Consider the following 26,896-nt stretch of genomic DNA (forward strand, 5'->3'; position numbering starts at 1 on the left):
GTGGGGTTGCTGTTAAGTTTAACAGCTGTTAAGTTTTGGGTTTCAAGCCCCTGCTCACCGTGGAGTCTGAGAGCGGGCCTGGCGTGCATCGCCTTTACGACTCTTATTTGGTGCAGCAGGTAGAACATAATCCCCATTGTGTAGATGGCAAAACTGAGGCCTAAAGAGGCCCATCTGGGCAGCTTTGTGAAATAACTCAGGCAAGAACCATGGCCCAGAAGCCCTAATGCTCTGTCTGAACTTCCCAGGCTCCTCCACCTCCTCCTTCCCACACTCCAGGCACCCTGGCTGCCTGCTCTTTACCAAGCTAGGACCCTCGCCAGCCCGGGGCCTTGCATTCATCCTGGAAAAGTCTTCCAGATATGCTTCTGGAATACCCCTCTTCCTTGTTCCATTCAGTTCTCAGCACAGAGACCTTCCCTGGCCACCTCATCTGGAAATGTCCATGCTATTTTATATATATATTTGCCCCACACTCTATCTTTGTTTCTAGCCCTGACCAGCGCCTGACATATACGTTTGTTTATGGTCTATCTCCCTTCTCACTGGCCTGGGAGCTTCCTGGGCAGAAAGCTCACTTCATCTGCCTCCCTCCCTCTCCACAGGGTCTGGCAAATTCTCACTGCATGTGTGCTGAGGAAGCAGCCTGGCCTTTGTCCTCACTGGGGGCTCACAGGTGGGGGACCTGCTCCCCAGACAGCAGCAGGGCCTGGGGACATTTGCCCCCATCTGTCACCACCGCCAGGAAACAGCGGTCAGTGACGCTTGTAGCTCGTTTCCCTGAGACTGAAGTTCATCTTCACAGCCGAGAGCTGAGTAATGTTTAAACTCCAGATGGTCCCCAGTGTCATTAAGGACTTCCTGCTGAGCAGGTGTGAAGGTGGCCCGTGCCCAGGCCATGCGCCTAGACTTCGGAGGGGAGGGCAGGAGGTATGTCCCTTAGACGAAGTGGCTCAGGCACCTTAGTGGGCAAATACGGGGAGATATTCTGGGGGCAGACAAGCCTTTTGGAGTCCCTCCCCAGCTCTGGGGAGTCTCACTGATTGGAGGGTTGACCCTGGTTTACCTTTTAGAAATCTCAAAGGAGCCCAGACTTGAATAGAGCGTTGTCAGGGGAACGGGATCTTGAGTTTCTAAAGACGGCATCCCTCTTGCACTGGGAGAGACACGTGTACTTATCAGTCCTATTGGGAGAAGCCACGCAGAGAGGACCAGTTTCCTCTCTGGGCATCAGAGCATCCAGGTCACCGTTCTTGGGGCCTGGGACTTAGGGAGGGCTGGCAGGGGCAAGGTTGCCCCCGTATTCCTTTCCCGGGTCTCTGTGATGGTCTCATGGTAAAGTCATGGAGAAAAGCCCAGTGAACCGTATCCCCAGGCTTCTGGCTTTCATTTTCTGTGCAGAGGTATCAGTATCTCAGATGAAGCTCTTGTGCTTTGGGGGCCCCTGCTAGGCAGGTGCACGCCACTGTGTTTGGCTGGAGATAATGTCATCAGCCCCTCACAGCAAATTGTTTAGTAGCTGGTGTGTCTGTGGTTGACAAGCAAGTAAAGCTTTCCAGCAAGAAGCTAGAGCCTGTGGATGGATGTAGGAACTTTTCTTTGATCTGGGATAATGTTAATGTGATGATGCTACTACAAGGAAACGGAGCACTTGGCCGTTGCGTTTGAAGATTAAGTTGGTTCCCTTCATGGGGAGATGAAGAATGGGGTGTGTGGGCAGTTTAGGAAGAGAAGGGCTCAGCAGGTGGGGCCCCCTCAGTGTTGATCTCGAGTCTACCGAGTTTTTATACTTTTGAAAGGAATGAACATGAGTGTGTAGAATATTAAGATATAAAGGCAGTAAGGAGGGGGCCTAATTTGAAAACCTGGAGGAGTAGTTTAGGAACATAGACAGAAAGTCCAAATTAAAAATTCGCCCACCCTCCTCCTGCAGCGTGTGGGTTCCTGGAGGTGGGAAGGAGAACTTTATGCCTCGGCTCCTTGGGATTTAAATGGACAAACAGTGTCAGAAAACCAAGGCTCCTGGGGTTCTGTTCTCAGGTTAAGAAGTGAATTTACCCATTAGAAGCAGATCGTCATTGACACAGTATGGGAGAGAATTTGGACAATTCGGGGATGAAATAGAGTGAGGCAAACCTCTGCACCCCACCCACTCTTCTTTACCCTTCATGAATTATGAAATTAACTCTACCTGAGGAGGTGGCATAGTTTTATAAATGAAAAAGCGTGGCTCTGGCATCAAACCAGAGTTTGACTGTCAATTGATTAACTGATTAGCAAAAGTTTGAAGCTCTTGGAGCTTCCGTTTTGTCAATTGTCACGTGGGTATGATGCAGTCACACAGGGTTATTGGTAGAATCAGAAAACTGTTGGCAAAGAGTTTTCAAAGTAAGCTTTTAATAAGGCTTTAGTAAGCAGTGGACTTCCCTGGTGGCTCAGACGGTAAAGCGTCTGCCTACAATGCGAGAGACTCGGGTAAAATCCCTGGGTCGGGAAGATCTCCTGGAAAAGAAAATGGCAACCCACTCCAGTATTCTTGCCTGGAGAATCCCAGAGACAGAGGAGCCTGGTGGGCTGCAGTCCATGGGGTCGCAGAGACGGACACGACTGAGCGACTTCACTTTGACTTTTCACTTTTCTTTAGTAATCAGTATAGATGATGATGTTGATGGTGGTGGTGGTTGGTGATAATCTAGGTTAGGGACGCTTCAGTCTTTTCACAATAACCGATCTTTTTAGGGCAAGAACATTGTTCTCTGGGCTGAAACTTTGCACCTATAAGGAAGCACAGAATAACCTGCATCCAGGTTCTGTCTCCAGCCTGTTCAACGTGCAGCTCAATGATGGGAATATGTGCGGACCATTTCATCAGCTTAGTGTAGGGCGATGCAGCCAATTAGGGACAACCACTAAAGTAAAAAAGAAAGAGAAGGGAATTTTCCTCGTGAAAATTGTTTTTATACCATTCAGGACTACAAATAGGGAAATGTTTGCCATCAATGAATGTCCTGCAGGGCAAAGCCATATCATATCACTGTGACAGGGAGGACCCATCTCTGTTTCCATTCAGAATGATGAAAACAGACACGCAAGATTACCTGTGATACCTTGGACTGGGTTGAGAATGTCAGTCAGCTCTGTTCATTTCCCTTGTTTGTTCAGAACCTCACGCCTTCTGACTACCCGCTGCATGCAGTGACACTCTTCCGTCTGACATTCATGATGTTCACAGTGTGCCTGCAAGTTCTCTGTCCGGCGGCTGCTTTCTCTTCCACCCTTACACCTGGGTTTGAATCCTGGCTCCTCCAGTCCTTGATTTGAGATTTGGGATTTGGGCAAGTTCTTGGACCTTGATGAGTTCAGTGTTCCCGTCTGTAAAATGGGGATAACTACAAATACTGGAGATTTGGATTCGTTTCTTATTGCTGGTATGACAGATTACCACAGACCTTTCTGGTCAGCAGCTCTGAAGTGGGTATTACAGGGCTAAAGCCGAGAAACTGCAGGGCTCTGTTCCTTCTGGAGGGCCTTGGGGAAAACCTCTTCTTTGGCTTTCCTAGCTTCTAGAGGCTGCCTCTGTTCCTCAGCTCGCAGCCCCTCTCACATCACTCCGACCACCGCTCCTTCCTCTCTCTCTCTCTCCCCCGCCCCGCCTCTCTCTCTCTCCCTGCCTCCCTCGTCTCCCACTCTCCCTCCCCGCACCCCAAGTCTTACTTGGAGCATGCATGCATGTGGGCTCTAGTGCCCTGACCATAGGTTCGACACAGGCCCCCTGCACTGGGCGCATGGAGTCTTAACCACTGGACCCCCAGGGAAGCCCCCTGACTGCTGCTTCTGGAACCCCATGTCCTTCTCTGATTCTGACCTTCCTGCCGCCCACTTGTAAGGGCCGTTGTCATTACATTGAGCCACCCAGATAATCCAGGGTACTCTCCCCATTTTAAATCCCTTAACCTCGTCACAGATGCCAAGTCCCTTTTGCCGTGAAGCTAATATTCACAGGCTCCAGGGATTAGAGCATGGTCGTCTTTAGGGGGACACTGTTCTGTCTACCAAAGGGTGCTGCAGTGCTGTGAACAGAGAGGGTGTGTTTTGTAGCTTTACACGCATATGAGCACACATAGCATTTCTTAGCCTTGTCTCCTGGTAAATTTCCCTCCTCCCATGCTCCTCTCGCGTGTGACAGCTGCCACACTGTTCTGCTTTTGTCCACTAGTCTTTCTTGACTTTCCTCTGTTTCCCGATGTTTGTGTCTGTTGAAGCACACTCATCCTTCAGGGCCTGTTTCAAATTTCTCTTGCCCTAGCATGAGTTTCCTAGTGTTATGTATGAATGATCTCTGTGAAGAAGAGGTTTTTCTTCAAAAAGCCATTGAATTTCTGCATTGGTGAAGGTGTTCGGGCTATTGTGAGACAGGTTGAGAGGCTGAGTCACTAGTTCATACCAACCCAATTTGGACAGACAGGTTATCCACCCAGCACAAGCGTGAACTTGGCTCTGTAATGGGATTGTTGCTGACGTTTTGTCAATAACATATAGCTAGTTGGTTAATCCAACTAGACTTCTAGTATAAGCCTTTAGCTAGCTGGGTAGTCATTTTGCGTAGATAGTTACTGATTATTCTCTGTCTTTTTCCAAAATTTTCCCTACCTCATTAAGTAACTTTTAATGGAAAAACAGTGCATGTACATACACTGGGTACTTAGTAAAATGGATGGGAAGGAAGTCTTCCAGCAAGCCTCATTCTTCGGACTCTCTCTGGAAGAAATAGTGTTACTTGCTTCTTGTCTGTCTTCTCATAAATTGTGTGTGTGTGTGTGTGTGTGTGTGTGTGTGTGTGATGCAAACAATAACACAAAAGATACTGCTCTACACATTTATTTTTTCACTTAACAATGTATCTTGGGTACAATTCCATATTAGCCCACGTAAGTCTGCTTAACTATTTTAAATGACTGCCTAATAGTTCCGTGTATTTTTAGGCTGTAATTTACTCAGTCAGTTTCCTGTTGCTGGACACAAGCAGGCTTCATTTTGTTTTGCTTCACTTTATTGTGTTTCACTGCATTTTCTACTGAGTGGGAGGTTGGGGGCCACCCTGCATTGAGCAAGTTTGTTGGTGCCATTTTTCTAACAACATTGGCCCAGTTCCTGTCTCTGTGTCACATTTTGGCAATTCTCACAATGTTTCAAACTTTTGAACTATTAGAGTATTTGTGATGGTGACCTGTGATCAGTGATGTTTGATATCACTATTGTAAAAAGACAACAACTTACTGAAGGCTCAGATGTTAGCACTTTTCAGCAATGAATATTTTAAAATTAAGGTATATGCATTGCTTTTTTAGATGCAATGCTGTTGTATACCTAATAGACTATAGCATAAGCATAACTTTTATACGCACTGAGAAACCAAAGAGTTCATGTGACTTTTTTGGTGATATTTGCTTTATTTTGGTGGTCTCAAACCAAAAGCCGCAATATCTCTGAGGTTTGATGATATTTAGGATATTTACAGTGCTTTGTTACTTCAAACTTATATTGATTTTTTTTAAACCAAGTTTTATTAGGCCTCCTGTTTTCTTTCTATAGATACAACCAAATGTCTTTTTAATGTAGTAATTATTATGCCAATAAGGACTCTCTCTCTATATTTTTTTAATGGGGGAGCTTGAAGGACTAATGAAAGGGTACCTTGTGTGTAAGTTTGGTTGTCATGGAGCTCAAGGGCATTTCCCTTGAAGTTACCTATTATTGCATCGGCCCTGAGCAAGAATTCAAAGAAGCTTGAAAGAGGGTTTCACATACAAGCCTACCAATGAGTGAAAATGACCGTATGAGGCATGGCCAGCTGGGTCAACGTGAATGCCCCTCCTGGCTTCGGGGTTATGGTTTTGCCCACCCCTTGTCCCCAGTCCCTCCGAAGCCTGTGGATTTGGCATCGGGGATGCTGGCCCTTCTTAGCAGGGGGACATGAATGTACACTAGGTCTGGTTAGCCCGCCATGAGAAATGGGAGTGAGAAAGGGCCGGGGCGTTCTGAAGAGCCACCTCTGTCCGGAGAATCTTGGCCAAACAGGAGATCTATGAAGGCTGCAGGCCTCGTAGGTCTGCACGGTTGACCAGGAACATAGAGAAGATACTGGGAGTTTAGTTTCATCCAAGTCATCACCCCATCACCCAAGTAAAAGGCGCTCTCACAGCAAAGGCATGTGTGACCCACAAGGATGCCCTGTGTGCCTTTCAGTGTTGCCGGCCCTTTAGCCATGGCTACAGGGAGATTCTGCAATCCCAGAAGAACAGAATCTTTTATTCCGCCATCTCCTCCAAAAACCAGGCTTCCATGAATGCTCCCTGTGGATGTGCTGAGGAAAAAATGACTGACTCACTCAAGTTCCAAATCAGCCTTTCACAAGTGACTGGAGAAGAGCAGAGAGAAGACGTGGGACCACAGCAGAGAAGTGAAGGGGAAAGTTGTGCAATTAAATGAAGTATGTTCTTTAAAATGCAGCAGGAGGCATTCATTTGGAATTTATTTCTCTTCTGCAATTGGATCAGTGAAGCAGTTAGCTGGAAAGATTTAGCACCAAGAAAAACCTTGAGGAACCCAAGTTGTCACCCACAGGACAGTGCCGTTATGCAGCTTTCCCTGTGACGAGTGTCGCCATCGCCCGCTCCAGTGGTTTCAGATGCGGGATGTACTTGGAATGAGAATTGATCTGGGCAACAATCACACTAATCGGATGAATGTTTAGAACATTTCTGTCATGGCTCTTGAAGCTGTTTTCGAATCTGGGGGCTAGTCATTGTGGGATTTGCCAGTTGAAGAAGAAGAGGGTATTTCTGGGTGAAAAAGACTAGCTATTTTTAATGGGAGTCTTCCTTACTAAAGTTAAGAAAATGTCACTTATGTGAGCTGGCTGGTGAGACACAGGTCAGAATTAATGAGGGCTTGTTATACTTTTTTTTCTTGAAAAAAGGAAGTTTGTATTCTAGCTGAAGCGTCGCTATGAACTATCATGTTCAGTTCAGTTGCTCAAATGAGTACTATGTAATTGTCAAATGGAGGGTTTGAGGAAACACACTTAAAGTAATAGATGTTATATCTATTAATGAAGAGATGCCAGTTTTCATGCACGCATATTTGTTGATGAATTAAGACTTCTCTTTCTGCTTGCTTGTCAGAGCTTTATTCATATCGGGCATGTCTGTCTTAAGGTCACTGGACTGAATTAGCATACAATGTCACGCGTGGCATATGAATTAGTGAAGATATTTAAGTGAAGATTCTACCAGAAAGAGTTATTGCCACTTCTAAAATTGCCTAATTTCTGCCTGGAGAGTTTAGACACTGAGACCGTCTGACTCCACTACTGTTATTATCCGTTTGGATTCTCTGGGGTCAGTAAGACAACTGTTGGGGTGAGCACACAGGTTTTCCTATTTTAAGAATTGATTCTGCTCTGGAACAAGAGGTCTCAAAGGCACCTGTTGGTTTCTCTGCTGTCTCAAGCCGAATATTACCAACTTCATTTCTACTGTTTAGATTTTTTTTCTTTTCTTTCCCATCAGCCCTTAATATTGTCCTGGCCTGACACTGGGAAAAACAGTAGGCTTAGTGGAAAAGAGTATTTTAGATTTATGGTCCAGAGCCTGGGGTAACATCTGTCTGTCCAGTTGCACATTTTAGTAGTGGCAGTGGGCTAGAGGTGATGGTGTTAATAAAGATAATAACACAGCCAATCTGATTTGCATGTAGAATGATTCAGAAGCTTGGAAACTCAATGGACAAGTAATAGCTGGCTCTGAACTAATAGGGCAGATCATTTCAGCAGCATCTGATTATTTCTTGGTCTAATTTGAGATGGATATAATTTTATCGAGTGGCCACTTTAGTGTACTCTCGGAATCAGAAAGACAGTCCTGGAATTCCTGATTTTGCTTAAAAATCAGCGGTGTCTTTTAGAGGTTTCCCCAGTTCAGTCATATGGACATGTGGGGAGCACCGAAAATATACAAGTCATAGCAGGTAGTCAGAGACTAAATGTTTGCATATTTTGTGATGCAGTTGCTCTTGTTTGTGAAAAGAGTTTATTTTAACATTATGTGGACTTAGGAGAGCCGGCACATCAGCTCGTCTTCTTAGGTACTACCTGATATTTGTTCTTAACAACTTCAGATTATAGATCATAGAAATCGAGAAAGCAGAATCCAGAGATCCTCTTTTTAAAAAATTAAAGTATAGTTGATTTAAAATATTGTGTTCATTTCAAGTGTACAGCAAAGTGATTCAGTTGTCCATATATATGTGCGTATGTATTTCATTAAAGATTTTCCATTATAGATTATTACAAGATAGGGAATATAGTTCCCTGTGCTATACAGTAAATCCTTGTTTATCTACTTTATATGTAGTGGTATATATCTGTTATCCCATATTCTAATTTATCCCTCCTCCTTATAGATTCTTGTGTTTACTTTTTATGATCAGAATTGATAGTAGTTGTGCTATCTAGTGAATCTGTGGGTGTGGCTTTGCTCTGAGTTCTAGTCTCAATATATTGCCGCACAATTGGAGGTAGGTGCTCTGGATGGCCCTAGGAGTTTTCTTCAACACCTGGAAGGTAAATGTCTCACTGTGATTCACAAAACCCTTAAATGTCTATTTAAAGCAAGGTATCCTTGATGCACATGGATTTTCTGCTGCTTTTCTAGGGAGCTCATAAGGACTTTCTGGAACCTGACCCACTTCTTTGCTTGTTTTCCCATTAGTCAGTTGGGAGTTGGGAATCATTTCACTCATAGAGGATTGGGTGCCAATCACTGATTGAACTTTATAGTCTTTATAGTCTATGGCGTGGATAGTTCTCATTACAACACCAGGGTTCCATTCTTACAACTAACCAGATAAAGCAAAAACAAAGCAGTGTTTTTTAGAGCCATTATTTATGAAGTTAGAAGCAAGAGGAATTCTTTAGTCAATATAGAAAATATGACATTTCCCTCGAGTCTTAGAAATTCAGCTCTCGAAAGATTGTTTATTTTCTCCAATGTGCCTGGCTTACAATCAGAGTAAGGTGTTCCTCCGGGTAATGATGTGATTTGCTTTGAAATGTGGAAGAAAAGGGGGAAAGATTCAGCTCTTGTAATTTGTGCAGCTTATCTTCAGGAGATGAAAATATTTAGCACTTCACGAAGAATTTTTTTCTTTGACCTTTTCAGTAATTCATCATAAAGATTTAATTTAATTGGAAATGCGGTGTGTTTTTAAAAAATAGAATAGTTTTCTTTGAAACTCAAAGAAATATCTTGTCACAACTTGAAGAGATACTGTTTTCAAGTCCCTGGGATTTTAATTTCCCCCATGATTGTGCTTTTCCTAAGGTCTTACTTAACCTATCTAAAAATCTGCCCTCTCCATTTTCCTAACAAATTTTACTTCTATAATCAAGATAATGATTTATGGGGAGAAATATCATGCCATAAATTCACAAATTAGTGACCTCAGGATTATTCAACTGTAGAATATGATTTAAGCATTCAGGTACATAGGCACACAGTTTAAAATATATCTGGAAAGGTGCAAAGAATTTTTATGCTTCAAGAGAAACCTTTGAGGATCTTTCTGCATAGGCTTGCATAGAAACTCAGAGGACTACATTATAAAGGCGGGAAGGAACAGTATTTTTTCCCTACACCGAGTGGAAGGTCATTGGAGAACATCATTTACTTGGTCCATCTGCAGCATAGGGGAGAATCTGAGGAGAGCCTCAGGTAATGGTGATCATCAAACTGCCTTGGGCATCGTTTAGTGCCAAACATTGTTAGGAATGGAGACACAGAAGAGAACAGCTTAGGAGTTCTGCTCACATATAGGCAAGCACACAAAAGGCCACAAATGGCATGTGTGCATAAGGCAATAGAGGTTTGAGTCAAGTGTGTGAGCCTCAGAATGACGGCCTCATTCTGTCTGAGGGGAAGACAGTTAAAAAAGCCTTCAAAGATAAGGAAATATATCAACTGCTGCTACTGCTAAGTCACGTCAGTCGTGTCTGACTCTGTGTGACCCCATAGACGGCAGCCCACCAGGCTCCCCCGTCCCTGGGATTCTTTAGGCAAGAACACTGGGGTGGGTTGCCATTTCCTTCTCCAGTGCAGGAAAGTGAAAAGTGAAGGTGAAGTTGCTCAGTTGTGCCCGACTCTTCGCGACCCCTTGGACTTTAGCCTACCAGGCTCCTCCATCCATGGGATTTCCCAGGCAAGAGTACTGGAGTGGGGTGCCATTCCCATAGAAACAGAGTTTTGCCAAGCAGAAAGAACAAGGAATGGTATTCAAGAAAGAGAGGAGGTGGGTGGACTGGAACCTATCTCAAGTGGTGTGAAAGGGCATGGGTGTATTTGGGAAATGCCAGCTGACCTTTGTGGTTGAGTGGAGATGATGTGTGCATGGTGGGGCACGTTTTTGCTGGGGATGGCTTGGTGGTGGAGGAGCTTGCAGGTTGGGGTCAAATTGGGGAGAGCTTTGAATGCCATGGAAGTGAAAGTGTTGGTCACTCAGTCGTGTCCGACTCTTTGTAACCAATGGACTGCAGCCCGCCGGGCTCCTCTGTGCATATACTTCTCCAGGCAGGAGTTCTGGAGTGGGTTGCCATTTCCTTCTCCGGGTGATCTTCCGACTCAGAGATCAAACCTAGATCTCCTGCACTGCAGGCAGATTCTTCACCGTCTGAGCCACCAGGAAGCCCGTTGAATGCCATGGAAACCTGCAAAGGAGTTTAAACTTTATCCTGTGTAGGCTTGAAGCCTCAGTGTTTTAAGTAGGGTAGTCACATAATCAGATCTTTGCTTTGGAAAAATAATTCCAGGAATAGGTAGAAGATGGTGGTGGGAAGTAGGCTTGCTGAGGCCAGAGGAGCCAGGAGAGAGTCCTGAATGGAATAACTGGAACTCAAAGCAGTGGTGTAGGGATGGAAAGACAGACAGTCATCTGAGAGTCTTGTTAGTGAAAACCTGGATCTACTTGGTGGTGGAAGTGGGAAAGGAATGAGGTTGAGTTCTAGGCTGGTTTCCTGGATCTACAGAAATAAGAGTGGGTATAAGCGATAGAAGTGTGGGGAAGAAGATACTAGGGCCCTAGTAGGCAGCTGGAAAGATGAGATTTGCACACGAGATGAGATGAGGGAGGTTACAATTTAGATCAAGGTTAGGGGACCATGAGGAGATGGGTGGTGGTGTGGAAACAGGAAATACCCCCAGGTTTTCCGGGGGAGGGCATAGAGTAGGATGAAGGCTGGGCTGAGGATGGGACTTAGGGGATCGCTGACATTTGATAAGAGGAGGAACAGGTGGCAATGAGAGAAGCTGGATGTACAGATGGGAGAAGAGAGCTGTCAGGAAGGAGGGAGTTTTAGGAAGCAGGCTACCGCCGTCAGAGGTCACACAAGAGACTGATAGGATGAGCAGCAGGAGAGCCCTGGGTTTAGCATTTGGTCAACCCCTGCCACCTTCCAGTGGCCAGCCCTCCTGGTTCTAGTCAAGGGGTGACAAAGGGAGGAGTCAGATCACGGAGGGAGGACAAGGGGGTGCCAGGCAGGAGCGGCCCCCGTACAGACTGCCAGTTCAAGCTTCAGGTGTGGCTCAGTCTGGCTGGAAGGCTGTCCCGCCCAGTATGAAATGCCCAGCCCTTGTATCTTACAGCTGTGGAGTGTGACCTGCTCTGACCTTCCTGTATTTTGTATAACTTGGTAACTCTCAGTCCCTACTTGCGTTCTTAGGAATTTATTTCCCTGGGTTGTCTGGAGACTTTCTGGCTCTCAGATAATTTTTCTTGCTGTCTTCCTTCCCGTGACCAGCCCCTTCCCAGCCTTCCTCTCTCTGCCTGTCTCCCTCTCCTTCTCCCCTGCTGCACACAAGCAGACACATGCCTGACTTTGTCGTGTAATTACACTGAAAGTGCCCCCACTCTTCATTCATGAGCTTCTGATATTTTTAATTAGCTTTCTTGGAATGGGAAAGTGTCTTCCAGTGATTTATGTTTATTGTAGGAACAATAGCAATTTATGCTTACTTTATATCCCCTGAAGACCAATGAGCTCTGTCTTTGGAAAGCTTAAAGCTGGATAGATGCACACCATTTGGCTCAGGGAGGCCGTGAGGTGGGTTTGCACCCTTGGGGCGGGAGGACAGGAGACGGCTCACCGAAAGGCAGTGTCTAGCCCTCCCTTCCTGCCACCTGCCCCTCTTGTGGGGGAGGCTCCCTGCTAGCAGCCCAGCAGAGTGTCTTGAAAAGGACCTGGGAAAGGTTAGGAAACCTGCGTTTTCTTTTCTGACCTTTCTCACCTGGGCCTCAGTATCTTCCTCTGCAAAACAGAGGACAGTAACTTCCTGTGCACTTCTTGGGTTGCCATATGAATTGGATTCATTGAAATGGGCCAAAGCACTTTGTAACTGTCAAGCGGTAAGTAACATCCAGTGCCTCCAGTTATTCATATAACTTCTTTCTCCTTTAGAGAGGTAAGGAGTGAAAAGGCTTGTCAAATTTTTCCAATGTAACCATTTTTTAAGAATTAATTTTTATTAGAGGATAGTTCCTTTACAATGCTGTGCTAGTTTCTGCTGTACAGCTATACATATACCTGGGCCTCCCGGGTGGCACAAGTGGTGAAGAACCCACCTGTCAGTGCAGGAGACGTAAGAGACACGGCTTCCATCCCTGAGTCGGGAAGATCCCCTGGAGGAGGGCATGGCGACTCACTTCAGTATTCTTTCCTGGAGAATTCCGTGGACAGAGGAGCCTGGCAGGCTATAGTCCTTGGGGTTGCAGAGTCGGACATGACTGAAGTGACTTAGCACACATATGTATGCATACAGCCCCTCTGTTTTGGATTTCCTCCCCATTTAGGCCACCACAGACCACTGAGAAGAGTTCCCTGTGCTGCACAGCAGGTTCCCCTTAGCTCTCTGCTTTATATATAGTATCAGTAGTATATGTGTATCAATCCCAATCTCTCCCACCCTCCTTTCCCTGGGAGCGAGTCCATAACCCTTCACATTCCTTCTGCCTAGGAGCCCTCACTGGGAGGAGAATTCACCTCAGTTCATCCCCAGACACACATGAGCAGGAAGAGCGGCTGCTGGCTGGAGGATTCCCTCAAGTTGTTATGAACTGGCTTTTTTGGACAAAAGCCATTGGCAGTGACCAAATGCCACTGGGAATGTCTAGTACCATATATCACTCTGATAAATCTGCCCTGGGTTTTATGTGTTTCCGTTTCATAATTGCTGTTCTGGCTGAGTCGAGAAGGTGTCTGTGTATGCCAGGCGTGTGGAGGGTGGGGGAGACTGTGACCTGGCCGGAGATCGTGGGCAGATCTCTGCTCTGACGTATGCCATTTGGGTCTTCCGTGGGCTACGGATCTTCTGTCTCGCGGCTTTCTATGATTAGATGCAGGCCTGGAAGACAGACTCCTCTCTCAAGAGTTGGGGTTCAGGAGGAACACTTGCCCCGAAGACTCACAGTTAATTGCACTCAGTGGTGAATTCCTCCCACTGGAAAGGATTTAAAATCTGTCTATCAGTATGTCTCTGCTCCAGGACAGATGCCTATCCCCGTCAGGTGGCACAGGATGGGGAGAGAAAAGTCCGCTCTTGCTTAGGCATCTGTTGCTGTTGTTTTTTTTAATTAATTTTTTTTGGAGTTTAGTTGATTTACGATGTTGTGTTAATTTCAGGTATACAGCAGAGTGAATCAGTTAAGCATATACACGCATACACTCTTTTTTGGATTCTTTCCCCATATAGGCCGTTACAGAGTATTGAGTAGAGTTCCCTGTGTTATGCAGAAGGTCTTTATTACCTGTTTTGTGTATAGTAGTGAATACGTGTCAATCCCAATCTCCCAGTTTTCCCCGTGCCCCCCTTTCCCCCTTGGTAACCGTAAGTTTTCTACATCTGTGACTCTTTCTGTTTTTTGATAGGTTCATTTGTGCCTTTTTTTCAGATTTCACACTAAGCAGAATCACATGGTGTGAGTCTTTCTCAGTCTGACTTACTTCACTCAGTTTGATGATCTCCAGGTCCACCTATGTGGCTGCAAATGGCATTATTTTGTTCTTCTTTAGGGCTGAGCAGTATTCCATTGTGTATATGCACCCCATCTTCTTTATCCATTCATCCATTGCTTAGGCATCTCTTGGAGGTTGACTGAAGAACAAAGGCCCCAAGGCACCAGTGTTGGGATGACATTGGTCCTTCTAGTGGCTTCTTTTGATGCAGGAGAGCTTGTCTCTGATCATAGTTGTTTAGCCGCTGTGTTTAGTGTCTCTCAAAGGAAACAGGAGTTGCTCCTGCAAGTCTGGAGACCAAGAATGACTCCGTGACTTTCTGTGGCCTGCACAAAACCCATGTTACTGAGTTCTGCAGCAGACAAGGAAGGTGTCTGTTTTCGTTTGAGTCATTAGGGAAGTTGTGCCCCCTCCCGAGAGTGGCACCCAGAGGTTTACTGCTGGAGATAGAGAAGGTGGCAGGTGGAGGGACAAGGCAGCCTCTGGCGCTCATGGACCACCTCTCGGGAGATAGGTAATCTCTGGGCCTGAAATGTTCTGGTTACATTTTCAGTTTGGGGCTCTGACCTCACAGAGAAAGACCTATGTTTTCAGGCAGGAAGGTCTCCCTGACTCAGGGCATCATGTTTGTTTTTGTTTGACTTAGAAGAGAAATAAGCTGCTCACTGCAGCCATGCACAGCCCTGCCAATTAATTAACCCATGTCAATACCACACGTTGTACACATTAATTACACTTTTGCCTGTCTGTGAGAATTAATTGCAAGTTTGCTAAGTGCTCTGAAATTTTCTTGGGACTGAAAGGGCCTGGGAGGAATGTAGACATTCTTGTCTGCTTGAGGTTGGGGGTGCCGACAGCTTCAGATGGGTGCAGTCTTTTCTGCAGGAACCTTCCTGGAGCATTCCTGTGACTCCTGAGTTATCATCGCTTGGCTGTTCTCAGAGTGGCAGTTGACGGGGGGAGGTGGCCACACGCACATGGACATCCCCGTGTCCCTTTGCAAGCGGTCACCCTTGCCTCTATTTACTCTTTGCATAAAGACGTTTGGTTAGGAGTGTGGTTGGATTAAAAAAATCACCAGGGATCCTTCTTACTGTTGCTATTACACTTGATTTTGGAAGTGGAATCAGAGGACCTGTCAGGAATCCCCAGATCTCCTCAATCTAATCTGCTTCTTTTTCTCCCTCTCTTTTCACAGTGGGGCATTTTCGGAAGTGGTCTTAGCTGAAGAGAAGGCAACTGGAAAACTCTTTGCGGTCAAGTGTATTCCCAAGAAGGCGCTGAAGGGCAAAGAAAGCAGCATTGAGAATGAGATCGCCGTCCTGAGAAGGTGAGTGCAGGAGGGCGGCCTCCCCACGCCCTCACCGGGGGTCATGCCAAGATGATGAGGTCTCTGATGCAAGGGAAGGAGGAGGCTACAGGGAGCCGCACACCCAGTGGCCAGAGAGGGCGACCAGGACGCTGACCTGCAGTGAGGAGTGGGCTTGTTAATCCTGACTGCTGTTTATATGGGGTGTCCAGAGCACTTTCCATATTGAATTTCATCTCCTAATGTTCGTGGCAGTCACTTGAGGTCATTATTCTTTCCAAAGAACAGGGCAGTCAGATGGACTTGGCTTTGAACTGAGACCCCCGCCACTCCCTCCAGCTAGGTGACCTTGGGCTGTTTCTGAGCTCTGCACCTCATCCATAAACTGGAGTTAGTATAGTACATCCCCCAGGTGTTCTCAGGATTAAGTGAGACGGTGCTTAGCAAGTATCTGTGCGGTACCTGCTGCAGAGTGAGTGCTCAGTGAAAGGGTGGCTGCCACTGCTACTGTGCCCAGTAGTATTATTGGTTTCTTGTTGTTGCTTTATTTTATAAGAAGGAGGTGAAGCTCAGAGATGAAAGTCACTTGTCCATCGCCTTGCAGCTCAGATGTGGCACAGCCTGGGAGGTCAGCCCCACCAGTGTGATTTCCACACTCTTTGGTGAGCCTCTTGCTCTTGCCACTCACCCTGGCACCTGGCACCCAGTGAGTTCCAGAGCTCACTGGTTACCTGCTTTACTTCTTCACTGAGGTTGGTTTTGCTCCCCCCGTAATAGAACCTGGATGGGGTTTCTGGACCCAGTTCCAGCGTGCCTGGGTTTTCCCTCACCAGCAAGCGATTCTGTTGCCAGCAGGCTGTCCAAGAGTTCAGCTCAACCCTGACATTGTCCACCTGGAGACAGAGTCCGATCCCGCAGGTGAAGGGCTCAGTCCCACAAGATCACCCCCGTCAGGCTGCTGTCTGAAGCTTGCATGTTACCTGCACTTCTGACAGACTGGCTCTAAATCAGACGCTCCCACAACCCCCTCCTGGGCGTTGATCAGTTTGCTAGAATGGCTTGCAGAACTCAGGAAAACCCATTTACTCACTAAACGGCCGAATTATTATGAAAGGATCTTAAAGGATGTGAACCAAGAACCAGATGAAGAGATACACACAGCAGGGTCCTGAACAAAGAGGCTTCTGTCCTCCTGAAGCGTGAAGCCAGCATGGCACACAGAAGCATTCTGGTTCCCCAATGCGGAAGCGCTCCAAAAAGGGACAAAAACTTGTCCTTTGGGGCTTTTATGGAGGCTTCATTATATAGTTGTGATTGATAAAATCATCGGCCATTGGTGACTGATTCAATCTCCAGCCCCTCTCCTCTCCCTGGAAATCTGGGGGATGGAATGAAAGCCCCAACCCTCTAGTCACATGGTTGGTTCTCCTGGCAGCTAGCCTCTGGCCTGGGCTTCCCTGGTGGCTCAGACGGTAAAGATTATCTCTGCAATCCGGGAGACCCAGGTTTGATTGCTGGGTTGGAAGGATCCCCTGGAGAAGGGAAAGGCGACACACTCCAGTATTCTTGCCTGGAGAATTCCATGGGCAGAGAAGACTCGCTAGCTACAGTCCATGGGGTTGCAAAGAGTCAGACACGACTGAGTGACTAACACACACACACACAGCCTCCAGCCTGGTGCTTCTAAAAGTCACCTCATTCACATAACAAAGACACCTTTGTCTCTCACACTTAGGAAATTCCAAGAGTTTTATGAGCTGGAAGTTGGGACCTGTGGACAAGACCAAATGTATATTTCTTACGTGCGTGCTAAGTTGCTTCAGTCGTATCCAACTGTTTGTGACCCCATGGACTGTAGCCTGCCAGGCTCCTCTGTCCATTGGATTCTCCAGGCAAGAGTACTGGAGTGGGTTGCCTTTCCCTTCATCAGAGGATCTTCCTGACCCAGGGATCGAACCCGGGTCTCTTATGTCTCCTGCATCGGCAAGTGGGTTCTTTGCCACTAGTGCCACGTGGGAGGCCCTATCCCAGCATCTCAGAACTAAGTCAGAGTAATGCCTCCAGCTCAAAGGTGCCGAGAACCGTTCTGATGTGGTTGGATCCTCCCAAAAGATGGTCTCCCGTTAGCACGGTGTCCAGGCCTCTCCCCTCATTTTCATGGTCAGCCATTCCCCCCATGTCTCCCAAGGTTTGAGGGAACAAAGTTTTATATGGGACTTGCTTTTGTGTGAGTGGAGTGTATCCGAGCATTGTGCTATGAAGTTTTTAAGCTCTCCTATTAGCAAAAGATGCTAGAAATATCTTTGAGATTTTGGGGATTTGGAATCAGCACAGAGCAAGAATCCCTGTACAGATAAGTGAAAAAGAATGGGAACACGCCTTACTGGGTCTCAAAACAAAGTGTCTGGGTTTTCCTGAATAAGCTGTCCCACTTCTGTGTCTTAGAGACCAACTGTGCCCACTGAACGACGCTTTGTTGCCATCAGTACAAACCCAGCACCACCGAGGTGGTTGGTATCTTCCTGTCCTTTTCAGCATATGTGATATGTGTTCTGGAACAAATGGGTCTCGATAGTACTTTTTATTATAAGCATTTTCTCTTATTTGTTTGGTCTCTTAGGGACCTGAAGAGTTTCACGTTGTCCTGTGAGGACTGCATGAAATAATTCTGCGGCAAAGAATTTGGGAAAACAAATTTCTCTACGTACATTAGCATCAAGCAGGAAAACACTATGTTAATGAAACATTTATTTAAATTGCCCATTTTCCAATGTGAAATCAGCACCCGGAGAAGAGGGATTTGGCTGCGTATTAAGTTGAAGCCACGTTGCAGATATTTGACATTTTAGATGGAAATCTGGGTGGGCTCAGAGCCTTCCAGAGGTTCTGCCTTGGACACAAGGGCTGCCTGTTGCTGAATCAACGATGGGTGCCTTTATTTTTGGGTGTCTCCCTCATGAGCTTAGAAGCCACAAAACCAAGGAGGTCAGGTTTTCTTTTTGGTGATATTTTCTGTCTCCCTGGGCAAGGGCAGCAGATGCAAACTTCATAAACCAGTCCTGGCTCATGTCTTGGTCTTTCTGCCGTCAGTAGTGCCTCCACCCCGTGGCTCCCTCAAATGGTGCACACTTCAGCAAGAGGGCGGTTCAAGCAAGGCAGGACCAGGGACTGGGAATCACTTATTTTGATAGTTCTCACTCTCTGCTATTGGGGTGCCTTGAAGTGTGACCCTTCTTTCAGGAATGGAAAACCAGTGATTTCTCAGGGGAGAAAATGGGCTGTATCTTCTATATGGGTTTTGGTCCCTGTGAATGATTTTACAAGTAGAATAAGAGGCTGTCTCATGTCATAAGCAGTTGAAAGCAAAGTGTAATATATTAGTTATAGAAAAGATAGTTTTGGAACTACTGTCAAGAGCCACCATTGAAACATTCATTCATTTCACTGATGTTTATTAAATTCCTGTGCATCAGTTGGCACTGCTAGGGGCTGAGATTGAAAAAACAAGATACAGTTCTTGTCTTCCGGGAGCTAGATAAGTGCAATGACATTGTAGATACCGAATGAGAGGTCTTACCAGGGATTTAAGAGTAGGGCTTCCCATTTCTCCCTTTGGGGTTGGACGTGAGAGAAGGCTTCCTGGAGGAGGTGCGTCTAGACAGTGAGTATATTTTGCTAAGGGAAGAAGGGCAGAGGGATATTCCAATCAGGAGGAGGCGGGGTAAACAGAGGAAAGGAGATGGGAGGCAAGCTGGTGTGCTGGGAACTCCACGGAGCCCAGTGGACCAGGCGGAGGGTTCCAGGTGAGATGTGAGGGCCCTGAGGTTGGGGAGGTTGGATCATGGGATGCTGTATACCCCCACTTTATCCTGCAGACAGCGGGGAGCCTTGGAGTGTTTTAATGGAAGGAGCAAGGTGATCAGGATTGTTTCATAAAGATTATTGTCACAGAACGAAGAAGGTGGGGCAAGATTCACTATGCGGGGAAGCAGTTAGGCAGCCATTGGAGGCGCGGCAGTGCATCAAAATCGGATCTGTGGGCTGGGATGCAAGAGGCAGAATGGAATCTCCAGGACGCAGAGACTGGGGAGGAGCTGGGAGACAGTTGAGGGGAGAGCTGAGTCTAGGATAACTTCCAGGCTTCTGATTGGCTAGGTGGGTGGATGACAACCTCATTAACTGCGATCAGAAATCCAGGAGCAGGAGGGAGGTGGTGAGTTCTGATTCAGATGCTGGTCTTGGGGGATGGCCGGTTGACGATGGAGGTCTGAAGCCCAGCCATGTCCTGGGCTTGCTGAATGTTACATTAGTCTGAAACCATGTGTTAAAAAATCCTTTGGTCCTCTGTAACTAAATCCTTGAAGACAGGGTTCCAAAGAGGCCTGCATTATTCCAAATTCTGTCGTATTTCCTGGTCGTTGGTATATTTTCAGGCTATTTTTCATCTAAAGAGGCCCGTCTGGGAGACTGCTTGCCCTCCTCTGTGCTGAGTTTATTGCAGGGTGAGAGATTTATGTTTTTCATTGGATTAAAGTAATGTAGCTAATATATCCTTAGGATGTCTCTATTCTTGCCCTGAAAATAGTTCCAAAATGAATCTCCTACTTGATAAGTGGATATTAAACCAAGATCAGAGGAAATAAAAAGAGACAGGCTTCATGGTAGGCAGTTGCTATGTAACATCGAGGGATTCTGTCTAACTGACAGGAGGCTGGGTCTGTATGGCTCAGCACCAGCCTTCCCTGGAGGAATGGTTAGCTCAGGTCCTGTGAAGGGCATGTTCTCTGTGTTATGGAATATCACAATGTTAGTGTTACCACTGGATTATGGAGCTTATCGTTTCTGTGGTATTATTTATTTAGAGGGCAGGCAGTGCTCAAATCTAATTTCAAGGCAACACATAAAGCATTTATGGAGAAGTAGAAAGGAAAATACCCACTCCAGTGTTCTGGCTTGGAGAATCCCAGGGATGGTGGAGCCTGGGGGGTTGCACAGAGTCAGACACGACTGAAGTGACTTAGCAGCAGCAGCAGCAGAAAGGAAAATATACAAACAGCCTGCACTGAAATGACGGATGAAGGGAATGCATGAAGATGGAATATAGGAGACGAGAGAAGCAAAACCGATGTCTTCAGAGTAACCCTTTTCCTAATAGTTGGGGTTACCAAGGCTTGGACTGGTTCAAGAGTCACTGTGCTCATGAAACATGGCCCCAGGATGCCATACTGTTCTAATGGGTACTTTATTGGCTGCAGAGATGATCTTTCCTGGGGAGAATTCTCGCCTGGGTAGGAATTGATTTTAAACTGCAAGTACTTCATTGTGGATACATGGGGGAGTCTCAGCTCAGGGTCTCTGCCTTTTCCCCTCTAAATCAGTGTTTCTCAACCCTGATGGCACTTTAAAATCACCCAGGAGTCTTTTGCAAACATCCTGAGGCCCATGCTCCAGCCTGACCAATTGAGATAGAATTGGAGATAATGGTGGCTACTGGGAAATTTTAAGAAGCACCCCATCTCCATCCCAGAACTCTTACATGCAGCCAGGTCAATGTTGAGAAGAGCTGCTCAAAGGCTTTGGCTTCGTGGTCTCACTTCCCGGGGGGATGAAGATGCTCTTCATGTGCCCAGCAGTATGGAGAAATGTGTAAACATGCATATATGTGCACATGCACACGCACACACACACCAGACGTAAGCACGCACATATGTGCATGCACACACACACCCCAGATGTAAACATGCATATATGTGCACACATGCACACACACACACACACACCAGATGTAAACACGCATATATGTGCACACACACATGCACACACACACCAGATGTAAACACGCATACATGTGCACACACATGCACATGCACACCAGACGTAAACACGCATATATGTGCACGCACACACGCACACACATACCAGATGTAAACATGCATATATGTGCACGCACGCACGCACACACACACACCAGATGTAAACACGCATATATGTGCATGCACACACACACCAGATGTAAACATGCATATATGTGCACACATGCACACACACCAGACGTAAACACACATATGTGCACGCACACACACACAGCAGACGTAAACACACGTATATGTGCACATACACACACACACACACCAGATGTAAACACGCATATATGTGCACATGCACACACACACCAGACGTAAACATGCATATATGTGCACATACACACACACCAGATGTAAACATGCATATATGTGCATGCACACACACACACCAGATGATGCTTCCTTTAGGTGAGAGGGCTCATTTACTGGAGCAAACTCAAATGTGGTCCCTCTTGAAGAGCTGGATTTCATCCTTAGAGGGGAATTGGCTCGACCCTGTTATCCCCCTCAGTGGGGAGCAGGCACCAGCCACGAGCTGGGTTCAGGAGTGAGAACCTGGCTCTTTGAGGGTGGCTGGGTTGTAGGGGCAGTAATGGCCATTCCCAGACTGGAGAGGCTGGCATAAGGCTTGGTCAAGTCAGCAGGACTCTCACTGGCAAGCCCGCCATTCGAAGGGAATCAGGGCTGCTGAAGGCAGCAGACACCAAAGCCCAGGATCTGCTATGGCCAAGGTCAAGGATGGATTGCGGACAGGGCGGTGAGGCTGTCTTCCTGGGAGAGCATGAGTCAGCACCACAGCCAGGCTCCGGAGGCCTGGGCACTCCTTACAGGAGCTTCATTCCCTGGCTCTCTTCGACTAGACATTTCTCTCGGCACAGACTAACTAGAGGCAAGGCAGGCAGCTTGAACCCCCAAAGGAGAGGACAGCTGGTTTTGAATTAAGTATTAGCCTTCAGAGAAAGGCTTTTCTGTAAATTAACTCGTTTAAATCTGGCTTGCTTCTGCTCCTGCAGCTTTGTTCTGATGGCAAGCTGGCCCATTTGCTTCTTTAAATCACTGCCAAGTGCCAGTTTATTGTGTGTGTCAGAGAAACAGACACTTCAATAGAAATTCATCGATTCAGAGCGAACAAAACCACTTCTCCAATGACTGAAAATGGCCAAGCTGGTAAAGCTGATACTTGAGTTTCTCAGGCACCAGTACAACTTTTTAAGGATCTAATCTGCCTAGAAGATGGTGTTCCAGCAGAGAGAGACCTTTCCTGTGGAAACATACTCTCAGAATGAAGGACACAGGCAGGAAGTGTGAAAAGGAATGTCTGGAGGCCATGAGATAACAAATAGGGAGGTGGCTCTCTCTCTGTTATGATCCTGGAACCCTTTGCTACCCTGAAAAACTTTTGCTGAAAGTTCCCTTAATTTGGGAAAAACTATGCAATTCCAGCAAAACAGGTTGAGGGATGTGGTTAGGTTATTTGATGGTGGCTATTTTTGTTGTATGTGTCTATGATTAAAGCCACAGTCTTGTCAAGCTTGGAGCGTGCACACGCGGGTGTATCAGCTGCAGGACTCGAGTTGCGTTGGAAAGTTGACACAGCCCTTCTTGGACCTGTTCACTGCAGGCTTAGTGAAAGCATCAAACATACATAAGAGCCAACGCTAGTCCATCTGGCCCTACTGGAGAGCCGACCTTGGAATCTTGCCGAATTTGGTGAACTTTCTCCTCTAACTCTGTACTTCACTTCTTCATTTCTTCCAGCCCTGTGGATCTGACTGTAAACTCAGCTTTGTCCAGACCACTATTTGCTGGTCATCGTTTATTTCATCCTAACGGTGGGCATGTGTATAAGAAATAAAATTGGCCTCGTGCCAACGTGACTGTATAGCCAAAAGAGGATGCATGGGGTGCTTCCCAGTGGCTTTCCCATGGTGCTTTTTGTCCAAGGCAGATAATCCAGGAACAGTTGAAAAATCTGACTTGAGATCCAGGAGCAGTGAATTTTTATGAGTTCTGTCAATTTCTTGGGTATTGCTGTGAATAGGAGGAGACTAGAATTGGTGGTGTTCCTTGCTGCAACAGGGATATTCAGACTAGTCTGGCCAGGAACGGTGGTTTATCTTTCCAGGGACCATGAACCTCTGGAGTGTCTCCCTGCGTGCGTTTTCTGCTTCCCAAGTACCACGTGAAGTGTGGCTCTCATGATCAGACAGACTTTTTCTTCATGCACATGAGATTTTAATTGCACATCTGCTGTTGACCCTCTCCACCTTAATTCTGTGAAGTCACTTGCTTGATGGGATCCAGACTCCTTGGTAAACAGCACCCTCCCCTCCACTTTACCATCAGCAGCTTTCACCTCCCCACCGTCCAAGTTCAAGTTCATTCCTCCAAAAGGCACAGATGACTCCTGCATAGATGATCCAGACCCCTGCCTCTCCTCTTTCCTTTCTGCTTCAGTGGGCTGAGCCTCAGTTTCAGACACCCTCTTCTTCAGGGTTTCCCCCGATTGTCCCTCCCTGGGGGGCCCTTCCCTCTGAGACCCCACGGCACCAGTCTTACCTCTGTCCCCCCCTGACTGTGCCTGTGAGGTCCTCTTCCTGAGACCATGGATTTCCAGAGTCCAGCCCAGAATGAAAGGTAAGGTGGGGAGCATCGAGGGGAGGAGTGGGTGAGGGGATTCAGGTGATAACGAGGGTTAGAAACGCTGGGTGCAGGTGCTGACTCAGTAGAGACTAGAGCAGGGAAGAAACCTCTGCTGATTTCCATGGGCTTTCCATCAGCCAGGGGGGGCGGGGCGCCTTCTAGAAGACGAGCCAGGTTTGAGGGGAAGATGATTCTTCTACAGCAACAGGGTTGACTTAATTTAGTCTGGCTGTTCCTGCCACTTTTTATACTATGTATATGACTCTGCAGATATTTAGAGTATTTGAAGAAACATTGTGTTTTATCACACTTTTAAGAACAGTGTTAGTTATTTGCATGCTTATTTCCATGTGCTGTCTCCCTGTCATCTAATCTGACTGTGTACTTGGGTAGTTCAACACTTGCGTGGATTAGTTGGTGGTTTAAATTCCTCTAAATTATTATTATCTTGGGAAGTGTTTTCTCTCTTCTTCAGTCAACTTACTTAGCTAATGAGTCATATAAATTTCATTTAAATGATTCCAACATAAGTGTGTGCGTGTGTGTACACATATATACCTACATATCTTATCTGATATTTCAAAAAAAAAATCAGAAAAGCTTATATTTGAGGATTCTTCGAAACCTGAAAGACTTAAGTACAAGGAGTCCTGGGATAAAACCAGGATGGCAAATACAGAAAAAGAAATAAATATACCCCAGAAGTTCACTGTTTCTTTTCTGTTAAACTTCAGGTTGTGTCAGTTCTATTTTCTACATAGTTGCATCATTGTTTACTTGGATAAATGATTCTAGTGAAGCTTTATTTATGACTCATTATCTAGTTTAAACTCTATAAAGTTTGGTGAATAGACTTTATTTTACATATTTCAAGTCCAAGGTTACCCTTTGGGTGGTTTAAACGGTTACCATTTGAAGGCCTTATCACTGACTTTTGTCCTCCAAGTCAGTCTAAGTTTGAGATTAGAGTCTTAGGTGACTGGTCTGAAGTTTTTATATATACACTGAAAGAAGTAATTTCTAAAATAGTGTGTGTGTGTATATGTATACACACACACACACATATATGGAATTTGGTAAATGGGATTTAATATTCATTTTTATCTATTTACATTTTTCTTTTATACATATTTTAAAAATAACGTTGACTGCATGATTCAGGCATGAGGTAGGTCTCACTGAGGAATCCTAACTGTCAAGGATATTTATTTGTAAACAAGTTCAGTGGTGTGATGGATGTGGTGTTTTCATTTTTGTTGAAGGTTACTGAACTGATGTGCTAAATGTACACATTTATATATGTGTATATGTGCATAAATATGGACACATGTATGTGTATGTAGATACACATATTTACATATACACTTATACACATTTTATTTTTTTTTTAAACAAAGGAAATAAATCCTTTTTAATGGCATAAAACAACTAGGATCAAATTTAACAAAAGAGGAGCAACATCTATACACAGAAAACCATCAAACATTGCTGAGAAAAATTAAAGATCCTAATAACATTTTAAATGCATTTCAGGTTTTTTTTTTTTTTTTACATCTCTTCACTTAAGAGCAAAAACTTCCTTTTGCTTAATTTAGTCAGTATACCTTCAAGGCTGTCAATCATCTGCTGTCTGGGTGCCTAAGTAAGATCATAAGGCATAAGAGAAGCCTTTTTAAACTTAAAATCTTCCAGCGTTAGGGATTATGCAAATGTTAGGCATTGCTGCTCTCATCATACTATCGTAAGAGTGCAGAATAAATTGGTGGGAGAGCTCAGAGCAGAAATTGTACCCATTTTGAAGTGCAGAGACTGTAATTTGGATGAGATGGAGCTGGGGAGACGTTGTGGAGCCGTTCCCCATCTTTTAGGATCCCCAGCTTGCCCTTCTGTTAGGAAACTGCTTTGGGAACTTTATTCACTGTAGATGCAGCCCTGGGGAATCAGAAGTCTTATGACTCCTGGGACTTGCCTGACGGTCCAGTGATTAGGACTTCGTGCTTTCATTGCTGAGAGCGTGGGTTCGATCCCTGTTCAGGGAACTAAGACCTCACAAGCCAAATAGCCAAAAGAAGTCTTATCACTCCCAACAAGTAAGAAGAAATAGCAATAGATTTAAAAAGGCAATAGATATCAATTGATTAAATTAACAGACTGATAACTCTAAAATCAGAATTCAAGCTTTTGTCCCAGCCTTGTGATCTGAAGTCTAGAGCCATACACATCTACCCTTTGAGATCTTAAAAACAAATATTCTACTTTGTCATCATTTAAAAACTAGCTGGGACTTCTAGGAGCCTCATTTTATGTAACCTTCACTATAAACCTCTGAAGTGGATATTATTCTTCACATTTTACAGTTGAGGAGCTGAGACTTATTTAAGAAATTTCTGGAGGCCTCGTAAGTAGATAGAGCAGAAAGTCAGACCCAGATCTGTCTGTCTTTCCCATTATGATTTGCTCTGTCTGGTGTTCCCATGTTGTTAAAACAGGGCCACATACTCTTGGTGTTGACTGCAGCCCACTGCATAGGGGTGCTCATTAATAGTGAAAGGAAATAATCTCTATTTTATACTGCCATTAGAGGGTCAGGATAAAATATTAGTGAAGACCTCAGAATTAGCCTGAGTTTTCACCTGACTCCCCCACTTAGAAGCTGTGGTGGTGGTTGTCGTTTAGTCTCTAAGTCGCGTCCAACTCTTTCCCACCCTGTGGACTGTAGCCTGCCAGTCTCCTCTGTCCATGAGGTTCCCCAGGCAAGAATACTGGAGTGGGTTGCTGGTTCCCTCTCCAGGGGGTCGGATCTTCCCAACCCAAGGATCGCACCCGCGTCTCCTGCGTTGGCAGGCGGATTCTTTACCACTGAGCTACCAGAGAAGCCCTAGAAGCTTTGGGCACACGATTTCAACTTTGTGCCTCCCTCATCAGGAAGATGTTGGTACTGACCTCACGTTGTTGTTACGGAGATGAAAGAACTGACGCATACAGAGTGCTTATAACAGTGTCTGGCACGTTGTGTGA

The 26,896-nt window shown here is 45.7% G+C and overlaps 1 protein-coding gene across 1 annotated transcript in view; it reads left to right on the forward strand.

Annotated features, from left to right (window-relative positions):
* The window catches only part of CAMK1D (calcium/calmodulin dependent protein kinase ID), a 387,071-nt gene that overhangs the window by 141,653 nt on the left and 218,522 nt on the right, over positions 1-26,896 (forward strand). Inside the window, exon 2 of the mRNA XM_068987483.1 lies at positions 15,261-15,392. Coding sequence (XP_068843584.1) covers positions 15,261-15,392 — 132 coding nt within the window. The remainder of the gene's footprint in view (positions 1-15,260; positions 15,393-26,896) is intronic.

The sequence above is a fragment of the Capricornis sumatraensis genome, chromosome 15 (assembly GCF_032405125.1).
Source record: "Capricornis sumatraensis isolate serow.1 chromosome 15, serow.2, whole genome shotgun sequence".
Lineage (NCBI taxonomy): Eukaryota > Metazoa > Chordata > Mammalia > Artiodactyla > Bovidae > Capricornis > Capricornis sumatraensis.